This window comes from Thalassophryne amazonica, chromosome 2, assembly GCF_902500255.1.
Source record: "Thalassophryne amazonica chromosome 2, fThaAma1.1, whole genome shotgun sequence".
NCBI lineage: Eukaryota > Metazoa > Chordata > Actinopteri > Batrachoidiformes > Batrachoididae > Thalassophryne > Thalassophryne amazonica.
The window spans coordinates 59,082,188-59,097,650 of NC_047104.1; the positions used below are offsets into that span (position 1 = coordinate 59,082,188).

The 15,463-nt window shown below is 40.3% G+C and overlaps 1 protein-coding gene across 1 annotated transcript in view; it reads right to left on the reverse strand.

Annotated features, from left to right (window-relative positions):
• Positions 1-11,166, reverse strand: part of nptnb (neuroplastin b) — a 132,831-nt gene extending 121,665 nt beyond the window's left edge. The window contains exon 1 of the mRNA XM_034186540.1: positions 10,650-11,166. Within this exon, the coding sequence (XP_034042431.1) occupies positions 10,650-10,725 (76 nt within the window). The 5' untranslated portion in view covers positions 10,726-11,166. The remainder of the gene's footprint in view (positions 1-10,649) is intronic.
• Between the last annotated feature and the right edge of the window lie 4,297 nt (positions 11,167-15,463).

Genomic DNA, 15,463 nt, shown 5'->3' on the forward strand with positions numbered 1-15,463 from the left:
ACTGCCCTCACCATGTTAGCTCCACCATCTGCGGTTCTCCTCTTTCAGTCCCCAGCATTCCCCCTGGGGACTACATTGTTCCGAGACACACTGCACAGCTCTCAGTCATGGTTGAAATTAATAGTCAGACTCAAGTATGGCTGTACTTTCATCAGTCTGTTGAAACCTTCATTTTCCAGTTTGTTATGAGGATTATATTGTGGTGATGCTTACCACAAGAATGGAGACTATACATCAAGACTGTCTTTTTAGGTACCTCAAACACCATCCAACCCCAAGTGTACCGCACTTTATTCAACCACACATGTAACAGGCATTCACCCTGAAGCTCTGGAGTGATGTACAGTTTGAGTATCAACAATAAAACCCACATTGATTGAGGTCTTTAACACACATCCACCCTCTCCACAGTGTCAACATAATAGAACAAATAAACATTCACAAACAACATGTTAAATCACAACTATTTCCAGCTATTTACAATTTTGCTTGGAGTCCCTGTGCTCCAGGTCCTACAACTGACTACACTCCTCCTCTGACTGCTACAATGTCTTTGGTCAGGTAAATGTCACTGCATCAGTTCTCTTTTTCTACCACTTACGTGCTTGTCCAGTCATACAGACTGTGTTCCTCAAATGCTGTCATTGGAGTGGTTTATTTGAGCTTTGTAGCTCATGGCTACATGCTGGATTTAATACACTCTTGACAGATCCGTCACTGTGTGACTGTTGGCATAATCTATTGAGTTCCTTCTTTGAGGTTGTTAAAAAGGTTTGTCATGCAGCCGTCTGATCTGCCAGCCTTATCTTTTTAATATTGGTGAATAACTACTGATTTTGAATGTCCAAACCATTTCTATGTTATAGATGTCAGATGTTTTTTGTTTATTTGTTTTTAGTATCACCTTGTGTGTTATGTAGATACGATGCCATTTACCAAACAGGCAATATGAGGCACAAGATGCCATGTTGCATGTTTGGATGCAAAAAGTAAGAAGGGAAAAACTGCAAGGCTGCACCCTGGAAATACAAATGACAGAATGTGTATTGTAATGCAATACCAACAATCTCTCTATGAAGACAGAGCATGCAGACATTTTGTTCACAATCTAATATACCGTATTTTCCGGACTATAAGTCGCACCGGAGTATAAGTCGCACCAGCCACTTATCCATTATAAAGAAAAATAAACCATAAATAAGGTCCACTGGACTATAAGTCCCATGGACATACAGGTATGTTAACATGAAAAGTTCAGATGATAATATTGTGACGGCTACCGTTTTCGGATGCATATTTCACCAGTCGCAACTTGTAATCTGCAGAGTATGATTTTCTTTTTGGTGGCATTTTTTCGGGCCTTCTCCGTTGTCTTGTTATGTTATCAGTAACGTTAAAATTTTTATTTTTCTATGGTAGTCAGAAGTCGCAGGAACAGTCACACAAGCCTCGAGTGCCCTCTCGTGAGCTGCATTTTACCTACGGATATGTTTGTATTTTGCGGACCACATTGCGAGCCGAACCATGCAGCACCTACCTGCGCAGCTCATGACCTCCCAGCGTTGTCGATCCAGCTCCTTCCAAGTGCAGACGCTAATCCTCCGCCGTCGCTCAGTGCTCCCATGCAGCTCTCAGCGTCAACTCTGCTCACACTGATATCCAAGGGTTGAAGCTGTTTTGTTAGCCGTCCCGGAATAAACACCATGTTCGTCTGCTTCAAACGCTTTTCACAATCATCGACGCCAGCTCCTTCCAAGTGCACACGCTAATCCTCCGCCGTCGCTCACCCGGTGCTCCCACGCAGCTCTCAGCGTCAACTTAAACACTCTGCTCACATTGATATCCAAGGGTTGAAGCTGTTCTGTTCGCCATGCCGGAATAACAGCAAGCACCGTGTTCGTCAGCTTCACACGCTGTGGGTGAGGTGAGGAATACGCATCCAAAGTTCTGTTCTCTGATTGGTTATTGCGACCAGCGTGAACTATAGGATGGCCGTCATACTACAGTGCCCATGATGCATTGCATTTCCTTTTCCGGTGGCCATTTTAAAACATAGATCGACTCTGTCACGTAAAATTGTTTTGTTACAGTAAATTAATTGAGATCCTACCGGTATATTTTTCATTTATAAGTCGCACCGGAGTATAGGTCGCACCCCCGGCCAAAACATGTAAAAAAGTGCGACTTATAGTCCGGAAAATACGGTAATCATATTGCATACCCCTACCAGTCGGGTGTATTTTTATTTTTTCCTAATAACCATATTTGCACGCTGGACCATCCCTGCCTGAGCATCAGCCCACCACCTTTTTTGAAGAAAGTTGGTTAAGCGCCCACCTGAAATTAAATTATTTTTAATGAAGTTTATTTAACACCCACACTAAAATAAATTAACTGACCTCAACAGATCATAAAAAGCAAAAAAATAATACATTTTCACAATGTTTTTCTTGTCTCTTGGTGATATTAAGTTGAAATGGTAAACAGACTGCATTTATATAGCGTTTTTCCATCTGCATCAGACACTCAAAGTGCTTTACAATAATGCCTCACATTCACCCCGATGGCAGGGTGCTGCTATACAAGGCGCTCACTACACACCGGGAGCAACTAGAGGATTAAGGACCTTGCCCAAGGGCCCTCAGTGATTTTTCGGTCAGGATGGGATTTGAACAAAGGATCCTCTGGTCTCAAGCCCAATGCTTAACCACTACACTATCACCTCCCCCATGTGCCTCCCAAATGTGCTCTTATTTTTAAAGACTGTGTGTAAGAAACAGGAAGTATTCTGAGACAATGGCTGGCTTTATGAAGACCTACATGCGGCAGTCTCTAACATGAAAAATCCATCTCAAGTAGCAAATGGATGTTTTATTTGTCTTAGAAGAAAAATGGACATCAAGAAACTGATTATTTAAGTGCAGAGAGCCGCCTGGTTTTCAACAGGTAGGAACTTTTCAAAGCTACTATCAGAGCCATGGTTTCCTGCTTTAATATAACATTGTGCAAAATGTTTCAATGTAGTAAATTATTTTATTTTCTGTGTGGTTATCATTGAAAAATTGCTACACCTCACATCACCTCCTGCAGTCTCCTGGTCCAGGAGGTGATGTGAGGCACAGTCAGTTGACATATAACAGCTGACAAGGAACAGATTTTAAAAACAAATGAGAAAAGGATTTCTACAGGAGGAAAAACTGACACAAACAGATTAGTTATTTGTGATTTATTTTTTATTTGTGATGAAATCAGACATTTTGTTGAAATGCGCTGACCAACAAATGCAATATTTTCCATAACTGTGCATCTGCCCATCGCCTCTTCAGGCAGAATGTCATGTGAAACACCCATTGCGCTCAAACTGCAAAGATGGTTAATAATTGGTGTACATTATTATGGCTATAGTAGAATATAGTGTATGTAGAGATGTTGCATTTATTGATTATTTTTGGCCATTTAGACATGTTCATATTACCTTTAAATTGTTAAATGTATTATATCCTTCATTGTGCTTTGTATCCTCTAGAAACTGTTATTAGGACTCAGTATGTTTCTTGTGTGTTGATGTTGTGTTTTCAAGTTAAATTTGTTTTAAACAAGTTTAACAGTGAAAATATTTAAAACTGAATTGCCATATACAAGGTCTATTAGAAAAGTATCGGACCTTTTTATTTTTTCAAAAACCTGATGGATTTGAATCACGTATGCTTGCATGAGCCAACCTTGAACCTTCATGCGCATGCGTGAATTTTTTCACGCCTGTCGATTGCATCATTTGCTTGTAAGCAGCCTTTGTGTGGGACGTGTGCTGTGCGCTCTGCGTTTTTTCATTCCAAGGAAAAAGACGGAACGACTGTCTTGGACAGTCACGCGACGGTACCACATCACCACAGCTTTCACTTTGGAAATGATCTGGTCATTCATGTTGATCGCCGACCGGAGCGTGGCTCGCTCTCCACCATTGTGCGGTCATCTTTAAACCGGTCGTACCGCTCCTTAATCTGTGTGATGCCCATAGGATCATCACCGAAAGCCGTCTGAATATTCCGAATGGTTTCCACCTGGCTGTCGCTCAGTTTCTGGTAAAATTTGATGCAGTCACGCTGCTCCAGTCGTTCCGCCATTTTCCTTGCAAAGAAAAAACGAGCGACTCCACCCATCCTCACACAAAGGCTGCTTACAAGCAAATGACGCAATCGACAGGCGTGAAAAAATTCATGCATGCACACAAAGGTTCAAGGTTGGCTCATGTAAGCACACGTGATTCAAATCCATCAGGTTTTCGAAAAAAAAAGGTTGGATACTTTCTAACAGACCTCATACATCAGAAAAACATTCTGAATAACTAATTATTAGTTAAGCATATGAGGAGCTGTGTTTTAGCATGTCATAATTTCTTACACTATGTTGAAAATAAAAAAAAAACTGACGGGTTCAAACCAGTCACCTGCGTATTATAAAGAAAATGTTCCACTACTGAGCTATTGAAACACAATACAACGAAAGACAGAAAAGTGAGATAAAAGAAAGATTAAACCGACAGTTTTTCAAACAGATTTGCATTAGTGGCTTTTAAATCATATCAATCAATCAATCAACTTTTTTCTTGTATAGCGCCAAATCACAACAAACAGTTGCCCCAAGGCGCTCCACATTGCAAGGCAAGGCCATACAATAATTATGAACACAGTCTACGTCTAAAGCAACATAACCAAGGGATGGTCCAGGGTCACCCGATCCAGCCCTAACTATAAGCCTTAGCAAAAAGGAAAGTTTTAAGCCTAATCTTAAAAGTAGAGAGGGTATCTGTCTCCCTGATCTGAATTGGGAGCTGGTTCCACAGGAGAGGAGCCTGAAAGCTGAAGGCTCTGCCTCCCATTCTACTCTTACAAACCCTAGGAACTACAAGTAAGCCCGCAGTCTGAGAGCGAAGCGCTCTAATGGGGTAATATGGTACTATGAGGTCCCTAAGATAAGATGGGACCTGATTATTCAAAAACCTTATAAGTAAGAAGAAGAATTTTAAATTCTATTCTAGCATTAACAGGAAGCCAATGAAGGGAGGCCAACACGGGTGAGATATGCTCTCTCCTGCTAGTCCCGTCAGTACTCTAGCTGCAGCATTCTGAACCAACTGAAGGCTTTTTAGGGAACTTTTAGGACAACCTGATAATAATGAATTACAATAGTCCAGCCTAGAGGAAACAAATGCATGAATTAGTTTTTCAGCATCACTCTGAGACAAGACCTTTCTGATTTTAGAGATATTGCGTAAATGCAAAAAGGCAGTCCTACATATTTGTTTAATATGCGCTTTGAATGACATATCCTGATCAAAAATAACTCCAAGATTTCTCACAGTATACTAGAGATCAGGGAAATGCCATCCAGAGTAACGATCTGGTTAGACACCATGCTTCTAAGATTTGTGGGGCCAAGTACAATAACTTCAGTTTTATCTGAGTTTAAAGCAGGAAATTAGAGGTCATCCATGTCTTTATGTCTGTAAGACAATCCTGCAGTTTAGCTAATTGGTGCGTATCCTCTGGCTTCATGGATAGATAAGCTGGGTATCATCTGCGTAACAATGAAAATTTAAGCAATACCGTCTAATAATACTGCCCAAGGGAAGCATGTATAAAGTGAATAAAATTGGTCCTAGCACAGAACCTTGTGGAACTCCATAATTAACTTTAGTCTGTGAAGAAGATTCCCCATTTACATGAACAAACTGTAATCTATTAGACAAATATGATTCAAACCACCGCAGCGCAATGCCTTTAATACCTATGACATGCTCTAATCTCTGTAATAAAATTTGATGGTCAACAGTATCAAAAGCAGCACTGAGGTCCAACAGAACAAGCACAGAGATAAGTCCACTGTCCGAAGCCATAAGAAGATCATTTGTAACCTTCACTAATGCAGGAATGGGGTCTAATAAGCATGTTGATGGTTTGGATGAAGTAACTAATGAAAATAACTCAGACAGAACAATCGGAGAGAAAGAGTCTAACCAAATACCGGCATCACTGAAAGCAGCCAAAGATAACGATACATCTTTGGGATGGTTATGAGTAATTTTTTCTCTAATAGTCAAAATTTTGTTAGCAAAGAAAGTCATGAAGTCATTACTAGTTAAAGTTAATGGAATACTCAGCTCAATAGAGCTCTGACTCTTTGTCAGCCTGGCTACAGTGCTGAAAAGAAACCTGGGGTTGTTCTTATTTTCTTCAATTAGTGATGAGTAGAAAGATGTCCTAGCTTCACGAAGGGCTTTCTTATAGAGCAACAAACTCTTTTTCCAGGCTAAGTGAAGATCTTCTAAATTAGTGAGACGCCATTTCCTCTCCAACTTACGGGTTATCTGCTTTAAGCTACGAGTTTGTGAGTTATACCACGGAGTCAGACACTTCTGATTTAAAGCTCTCTTTTTCAGAGGAGCTACAGCATCCAAAGTTGTCTTCAATGAGGATGTAAAACTATTGACAAGATACTCTAACTCCCTTACAGAGTTTAGGTAGCTACTCTGCTCTGTGTTGGTATATGACATTAGAGAACATAAAGAAGGAATCATATCCTTAAACCTAGTTACAGCGCTTTCTGAAAGACTTCTAGTGTAATGAAACTTATTCCCCACTGCAGGGTAGTCCATCAGGGTAAATGTAAATGTTATTAAAAATGATCAGACCAAAGGGAGTTTTCAGGGAATACTGTTAAGTCTTCTATTTCCATACCATAAGTCAGAACAAGATCTAAAATATGATTAAAGTGGTGGGTGGACTCATTTACTTTTTGAGCAAAGCCGATAGAGTCTAATAATAGATTAAATGCAGTGTTGAGGCTGTCATTCTCAGCATCTGTGTGGATGTTAAATCGCCCACTATAATTATCTTATCTGAGCTAAGCACTAAGTCAGACAAAGGTCTGAAAATTCACAGAGAAACTCACAGTAACAACCAGGTGGACGATAGATAATAACAAATAAAACTGGTTTTTGGGACTTCCAATTTGGATGGACAAGACTAAGAGACAAGCTTTCAAATGAATTAAAGCTCTGTCTAGGTTTTTGATTAATTAATAAGCTGGAATGGAAGATTGCTGCTAATCCTCCGCCCCGGCCCGTGCTACGAGCATTCTGACAGTTAGTGTGACTCGGGGGTGTTGACTCATTTAAACTAACATATTCATCCTGCTGTAACCAAGTTTCTGTTAGGCAGAATAAATCAATACGTTGATCAATTATTATATCATTTACCAACAGGGACTTAGAAGAAAGAGACCTAATGTTTAATAGACCACATTTAACTGTTTTAGTCTGTGGTGCAATTGAAGGTGCTATATTATTTTTTCTTTTTGAATTTTTTATGCTTAAATAGATTTTTGCTAGTTATTGGTGGTATATACCCATATACCCATATGTGGCTTGCTAATTAAGCTAGTTAAACGTCTAACTGTGATGACATAGCAAGGTAACAACCAATCACAACAGCAGACATTTCTACAGCTGACATCTTGGTTGGGACAAATGCAGCCCAAACACACAACAAGCAAAGCTAACAGGCTAATCTTGGTTTGGGTGTTTAACATGTGTAGGGTTCAGATGCAAAAAAACTACTATTGCTAAAATCACAAATTTTTATTTGAGGCCAACATGCCCTTGGCTGTGCAAAATATTTTTAAAAAAATTGAACAAACCATTTTCATTGTGTTTAGGAAAAACTGGAATTTCTCATGCATTTTCCATTAAAACACCATACATTTTCCTCCATTTGAACCTTTCACATATGCGGGTAGCTCAGGTACCTTTCCAAAATGCATATTTTGCATTTCCATAACGGTTGCTTGGATGTGGGTAGACCGCTTGAATAACTGAGTCACCCTTAATGTAGCTAATGTCACCGAGGTATCAATACCTTGTGATTAGTCCTATAGATGCTAACACAGAAATAAATAATACAACAGTTACACTCAACATAAATAATGGAGCACAGACTTTTAGGTGGTCTGTTAGTACAGTTACACCACAGTAAGCAATATTATCATAGTTATTTTTTCATTTTACCATTGATATTTTTTATAAAGTGCTCAGAAAGGACAATTACGGTCGAGCACACAGCAGCTAGCTAGCAGATAGATGGTTGTTTTGACCCACGCAGTAGCTGCATTCAAAGTAACCCCAATTATTGATAATTTTATGGCTTAAAATATCTTAGGCTGATGAGTTAGGTCTATAAAACAAACAAACAAAAAGAAAACATTAGTTTATCATCCTCGCCGGCATGCCGAAATCACCCAGCATCAATTTTTTTTTTTTTTTTTTTTTTTTGGCAAATTTCATTGACACGGTACAGCTGGTGCAAGAACCAGCACATCTGCTAGATGGTGAGTATGCTTTGGCCGAAGACGGCCGAAGTTTACTGAGCCGCGCCCAGAACTTGGCGCTAGTTGTCACAGACAACCACACCACATGGGGACAATGCCATTTATCTCAATACAGATTGCCGATAAGGCCAAGAAGCTGAAGCCATGGTACAGGGTGTGCGTCTCTCCCCCCCATGAGTGATATTTACAGGCACTATGCATGTTGTATGCTGGACAATGGAGGTAGCTTGGACACTAAGTACAACAGTTGCAAGGTGTTTTTCCTCATCTGCTTCTTCTTCTTCTTATCTGTAGTTCTGGCCGCTTGATCTGGCCCACCTCCTAGAGGAGTAGTTGGATGACATCCTTATTTTTGTGGATTTTAATCAAATACTATTGCAAAGTTGTGAGGCTGGTTTTGTCATAATTTGAAGTGAAACTGTACTATAGTCTTTGTGTCTTATAACTGAGTGGCTAAGTTGCAAGTGACTATTTACTGTGTGGTTATTTTAAAACTGGATCAGTCAGTTGCTTCGTCTCACTCACACACAGTATGCATGTTTATCATGCTACTTGCATGCAATCCAGGGTTTTCATGTATCCCATAATCCTTTGCGTGCCAGAGAGTCGCTGCAGTCAAAACAGCATAGAGAATCCACATTATGACAATTGTAAATGAATATTATACTACAAAAATGTATTTTTTTTTATGTTTTTTATCACGTTAATAAGAGACTGCTGCATGATACACTGAAAACATGCTAAAACAATTATAACGAATAATCCGTTTCTGATGCGTTTAATCTGTGTGGAATTTAATAAACGCAAACCGAATTTCAGACATATTATATATATTAGTCTGGAACAAAGAGGACAAACAGAGTTGTAAAGAACAATAATCAAGACATTAAAGAGCAAACTTCACTTTCCCCCAGAATGACATAAACAGGAAGTGAGCGTAGCTCACAGCAGCTCCCATTGAAAATAACGGAGAGACGGCTTGTGATTCTCGCATGTTTACATAAAACAAACACAATAACAATGTCTAGAAACCCAGAGAATATATTCATGAGAGTTTTAGGCACAATATAAAAATAGTTATATGTTGGTTTAATGGTGTTGTCCGTGTGCAGCGGTTAAAGTGCAGCGTGATCACAGCGTCTCAATGCAGTTCTCAATGTTACTGAGATCTCGCAGCACAGCAACCTCTCCGAGGTTTTGCAGGGTTTGAAAGCTGAAAAGGGCGGATACACTGACTGTATTCAACATAGAAACAAGGTGAGGTATGTCATTTTCCCAGGTTTGAAATGACATTATGATGAAAAAAGAAATAAAATAAAATTTAAATTTTAAACTTCGCCCTTCCTTATCACTTTTTTCTGATGTCAAGAATGATAACCTACTGTTTTTTTTTTATGGGGCCTTATGTAAAATTCTCCCTTGTATGACTAGCATGAATTGGGAAAACTAGCTATAGAGACTAAACCCATTTTTACTGTACACAGAAAATAAACATGTAAACATGTTTATTTCTGCTGCAAAACAGGACACTTGAACATAGGTCATCTATGTTTTAGAGGCAGTGTCAAGCAGCCATTCAAGAAACTGCAAGATGTGCCACTTCCGTGTAGCCTCACTTTTCACTACGGGAGGCTGCCGCTTGATTTTAACATTTAAAAAAGATAATTTAACCTGTAAAATGTTTCAGGGAAAGGAGACCCAGACCAGTCACATTTCTGAAAAAAAACAAACAAAAACAAAACAAAAACAACATCAGATTTAGGCTACATCAGCCAGTAATGTGAACGTGGCCACTGAGGTGCAGGCATGTGAAGAACTTTACGAAGAAGGAATATTAAGACTTCCAAGCATTCAATTAAATATTATTGTTTAAAGTTCGGTTCTGAGGCTTCATCAGTCCAGAGCAGGTTTTTCCTGCATGACACATTCAGTCGCCCCCCCCCGTAGAACAAGTGCACACTAGCAGCAGGATTCCATCATAGGAGGATGAATTACTCAGTCTGCTGACTGTCCCACAACGACAGGAAACATTCTGCGCACACACACTTACACAACAAATATACCACTTTAAAACGTCACAAAGTCAGTTTTGCCTTGTTCTGAGGTTACGTCCGAACTGTTCTAAAACCAGTCCTCTTTTAAACAACACATTCAGGCTACGCTTATCTTCATTTTTTTTTTTCTTTCTTTCTTTCCTTCCTGAGTACAAGTCGAGTCTGGGTTCGATGGTGACATTTACGCCACGGTCACATGTGCTTCCTTACCGTTTTGAGCCGAGACGAAAAGCAACATCAAGTTCCCCAAAAGGAGCGCCGCCAGCATCGCCGCGTAAAGACGCATCGCCGGGACTCGAGCAGAGGACCGGAGGTCTCACTCGGACGAACGGTGGTTGGAGAGATCGTGAGCACAAAGATCTACACAGTGGGGCCGTGCATCGCTCTTTAAAACAGTCAGCCGGGGGCGATTTTAAAATAAATAAATCTTTGCAGATCTTGTCGCGGGAAGCGGTCCGGGACGAAGCCAGCCGCTCAGGGACGCCGAGGTGCGGCCATGGGCGGGCGAAGAGGAGGCCTGGGCTGGTCGGACTGCGGAGGAGAGGTCTCCTGATGTCAGGGAGATTGTCCACGGCGTAGTTCTGAAGATTCAAAGATGCGCAGCGAGATGCGCATGTGCGCGCCCCGGTAGTCACGGTTTGGTGATTAAAAAAAAAAAAAGAAAAGAAAAGAAAAGCGCACGAATTAATTCCGCACGGGAAGGAAGCGGTGCAGCCTCCAACACGCGCGGGTCTGTTTTTAAGAGAACGGATGCTGATCCGGTCGGCGGAGGAGGCGACTCCACAAACTGCTGCGCATACGCGTGCGCCCACCTAACCTCAACCCATCATGTGTGCGCGCAGGCGGTTGTTAACAGATAGCTTTAACAAATGGAAAACAAGTGCATGTGATGTTCATCCAGAGACATGAAAGGGATGTGAAAGCTGTATTTGCAACCCCCCCCCCCCCCGTGTTCTACCCCTTTGAGTCTGGAAAGAACTGGGTGCCAAGAAAATTCTCCAGGGTGTGTATTTGCTAAAAATGCCCAGGTTTTGCTGTATAGGCACAGCCTAAAATACAGAAATGGAATACAGACAGAGTAAAAGATTCATTCATTAAAAATTGTCTTTTCCCACAAAAGTTTATGGTCTTTTTTGTGCATTTCATACTTACTTGTCATACTGAATGTGATACAGATGGTGGTTTACAGTCTAAGAGATATTTTGGGGTCCCTTTTTGGGTTACTGGCTGATAGGCCGCTAATCCAGTGTCGTAGTTTTCGGCGACTGCGTCATCATGCTTTTATTGCATCTCAAAACTGTCCAACTTTTTTGTAATTTGGCAAGGGTGTAATATGGGTCATTGACATTGTTCCCATCTAAAAATCATATTCGTAAATTTGTTCATTTAGAAATGGCGGCCATGTGTATGCTGGAAATAGCCATTTTGAGCGCTTTCAAAGCAATTTTCTCACAAACTGTCTGATAAGTTTTTTTTTTCTAATTTGTCACGGGTGTAATATTGGTCATGACATATTCACGTCAAAAACTCTAGTCATAGATTCGTTCATTGGAAATGGTGGCCATTTTATGCCGAAACCAGCCAATTTGGGTATTTGGACCCAGTTTTCTCAAAAACTGTCTGATACTTTTTCTTTTAATTTAACAAGGGCACAATATTGGTCATTATTATCACTTTACCAGGGCGTTGCTCGGACGTCAATGCTACTGGCTATACTCGCCCGCTGTGCATAAACAAATGACGTCATAGCGTGCGAGCAGCCGAAGAACTGTCAGCAGAGGAAAAGATGAAAAGGCGAGAAGTGTGTTTTGGTCCCAATATGGATATTCCGGATGATTTTCTCATGGATAGTACAACAATGAACAGCAGCTAAAGCAGCCAGCTTGATGAGGACTCCCTGCCGAATTTGGATAGCAGCGCGCACGCCAGCTGACATGACAAAAGTTAAGTGAGCCAACTTTTTATGTACGCGTTACATGTTGTGTATCTCAGTAAAAAGTGATAATAATGCAATAACATGCTGTTGTCATGTGGTATGCATTTTCAGAGGAAATATCAGTCATTTTGATTGACTGGGCGTGAATGTCGGGCCTCTGAAAATGCATACCGCCCTCCAAAGCATGTTATTGTATTAATATTGTCATTACTCCAATATGTTTAACCAGCCAGGAAACCTGCCTCAGTGCAGATTTAACTTAAACTTGACTTAAACTGGTTTAACACGGCTGTCGTTTACTATTATTGGTGAGAATCCATTTAGCATTAAAATTCTCTTAACCAAGTTTAGGTATCTCCTTAATCTGAATTTCATTTTACTTCATGTTAATTTCAAACCAGTTTAAATCAAGGTTAAGCGTATCATGAACTTTATTTATATTTAGGATAATATCTTCATTTTTAGTTTCATTCATGTTTTTACTTTTTTATTACATTTTCATTTCTATTTAGACATATATATTGCTTGTTAAATTTTGAGTCACTAAATAGTGATCATGATTAACATACAAAGAATGGAATGAGTGAATTAATGTTTTCAGAAACACTGATTTATCAGTCCATTTATTACAATACTATATATGCATCTGCACATGGACTTCAGAAACACAGGATGAAATGAAGTCTGGTCATTATCATCATGTATGTACTGTGTTGTTCATATGCAAACTGAACAGTGAATATTTCCGACCTTTCTTTTCAGAAGATTAATTTACAAACTGAAAATGTGTGTGAGTTGACTAGCTTCCTAGTAAAGACACCCCTGTCCTGGTTTGCAGTTTTCTGGGTTACACACCACTCAAATCAGGGTCACCTTCAGCCACAAGAATCACAATGTAACCTACAGTATGAAGTATTGTAAGTGCCAGCCTGTCTATACGCATGATAAACTTAATCTATGTCTCTTGTAAATGCAGTAATATACCTAACCAACCGTACAGGAGGCTGGCGAATGGATCGGGTACGATGACACCACTGACTGTAAGTAAACTCCGATACTGATCTGCTCGGAGTTGGTTCTCCTGTTTTGCTGTGGGTTTGCGGTACACTTGAGAACTGAGCATAGAACACTAGAGCTCGAAGCTCCTCCATTCTCCCTGTCACTGGCAAACCCCTGCCACAAAGGAACTTGCAATCTTTCCCATTTCCACAGGCACACTTGTCCATAATTTGCCGCCATAATCCTGGGAATGTGCAATGTTTATGTAACTTAACCTTTGAACTTACCCAGCAGCCCCTGCGGAGCTTAAACCCTAAACTTGCGCATGATGTCTCACATCAGTGGCCTGGCTGTGCTGGAGCAGGATGTACTACATCCCCTTGAAAGTTCAACATGGCCTCTTGCTTAATCCTCTATGTCCTTTATCTGGGCAAAAAAATTGTACGAGGGCGACCTCGTGTGGTCAGTCAAAGTAGGCTTAACAAAAGGCATTTTCAGCTCTTTCTTAGTAATGAACCTTTTAAAGCAACAAGCACATGTGCTTATATTGACCACGAGGACCCTGGGATTACCATCCAGACTTAGCAAGCCAGTTCCTTCCGATCATTACACATGGGAATTACACATGGGAACACAGGAGAGGAACGACTATTCCATCCAAGGTTTAAAAAAGACCAGGTTAAATAAGTCATCCTACTTTTTTTTTTTTTTTTGCTCAGTGTGAGTACAACCACATTTGATCTGTTATCAGCTTTTAAAATATTTTACAATGGATCCTTCACTGAGAGGAACTGATTCAGATCAATGTTTTCTATGTGTCAGCAGATAATATTCTGTACAAATCCCTTGGTAACTATGAATCCTATACACCCACGAAAATGCCCCGAAGGACCATAGAACTGCTTTTATTTATTTGGCTATTTATTTGGAAAAATACACTGCAAAAAGTAACAGGGGTGGTGGCCAAGTGGTTAGTGCGCTAGGTTTCAGGGCAGAAGGTTCCTGGTTCAAACCCCACCCCTGCCCCATTTTTCCATGTAATGTGGAGTTGCGTCAGGAAGGGCATCTGGTGTAAAAAGGTAAATGGACTGCATTTATATAGCGCTTTTCCACCTGCATCAGATGCTCAAAGCTCTTTACAATAATGCCTCACATTCACCCTGATGTGAGGGTGCTGCCATACAAGGCGCACACTACATACCGGGAGCAACTAGGGGATTAAGGACCTTGCCAAAGGGCCCTCAGTGATTTTCCATTCAGGCTGGGATTTTAACCAAGGATCCTCTGGTCTCAAACCCAACGCTTAACCACTAGACAGTCACCTCTCCCAGTGTGTAAAACTTGTGCCAATTCAACATGCAGATCCACCTTGGATTTGCTGTGGCGACAATGTAGATTTAATGTCTTGTCTAACTCTGTGTTGAACTAAAAATTCATCGGACAGTTAAATTTGCTTACTTTGTTGAACTTTTAGAATATTTTGTGGTCACGTTTTGATGTATGATGTTATTTTAACCTTATTTATTTAGGTTTTATTGCCACTCCATTTACAGGCTTCATTTACTGATGTTACAATTACAATTTTATCAAATTTGAATACGTATTTTTATGAATACATTTTTTTTTCTAATTATGTGCATTACTGACAATGTTTTTGTAATTTCTATATCCTTAAATGTTTTTGTTGGTTCATGCACTGAAGCTGCTTAGTTTGTACTGTTCCTTTAAAAGTGATTGATATGAAGTTATTTCATTTTAATGTGTTTGCACTGTCACGGTTTACTCTCTGTTATATTATAATACTGCTCCCAGCATGCTTTTGTTGGGATATTGCAAAGGAGCTTGTCTGCGCAGAACAACTTCCCTCCATTTTACAGCCCTCCCTCCAGTTTGTCCAAGGAACACCACATTTAAAATGTAACCCCACCTGAAACTTTCACAGACCAATCAGCGAGAAACATGTCAGCTTCAAGGTCACCCCTCCTTTGTTCAAAACCAATCAGAGTGGACATGTGGCATTTTGCCCTTAGGGAAAACTTACCCATGGCTGTATTAATTACGCATCACTTAGCTGCTGCCAATGTGTTCC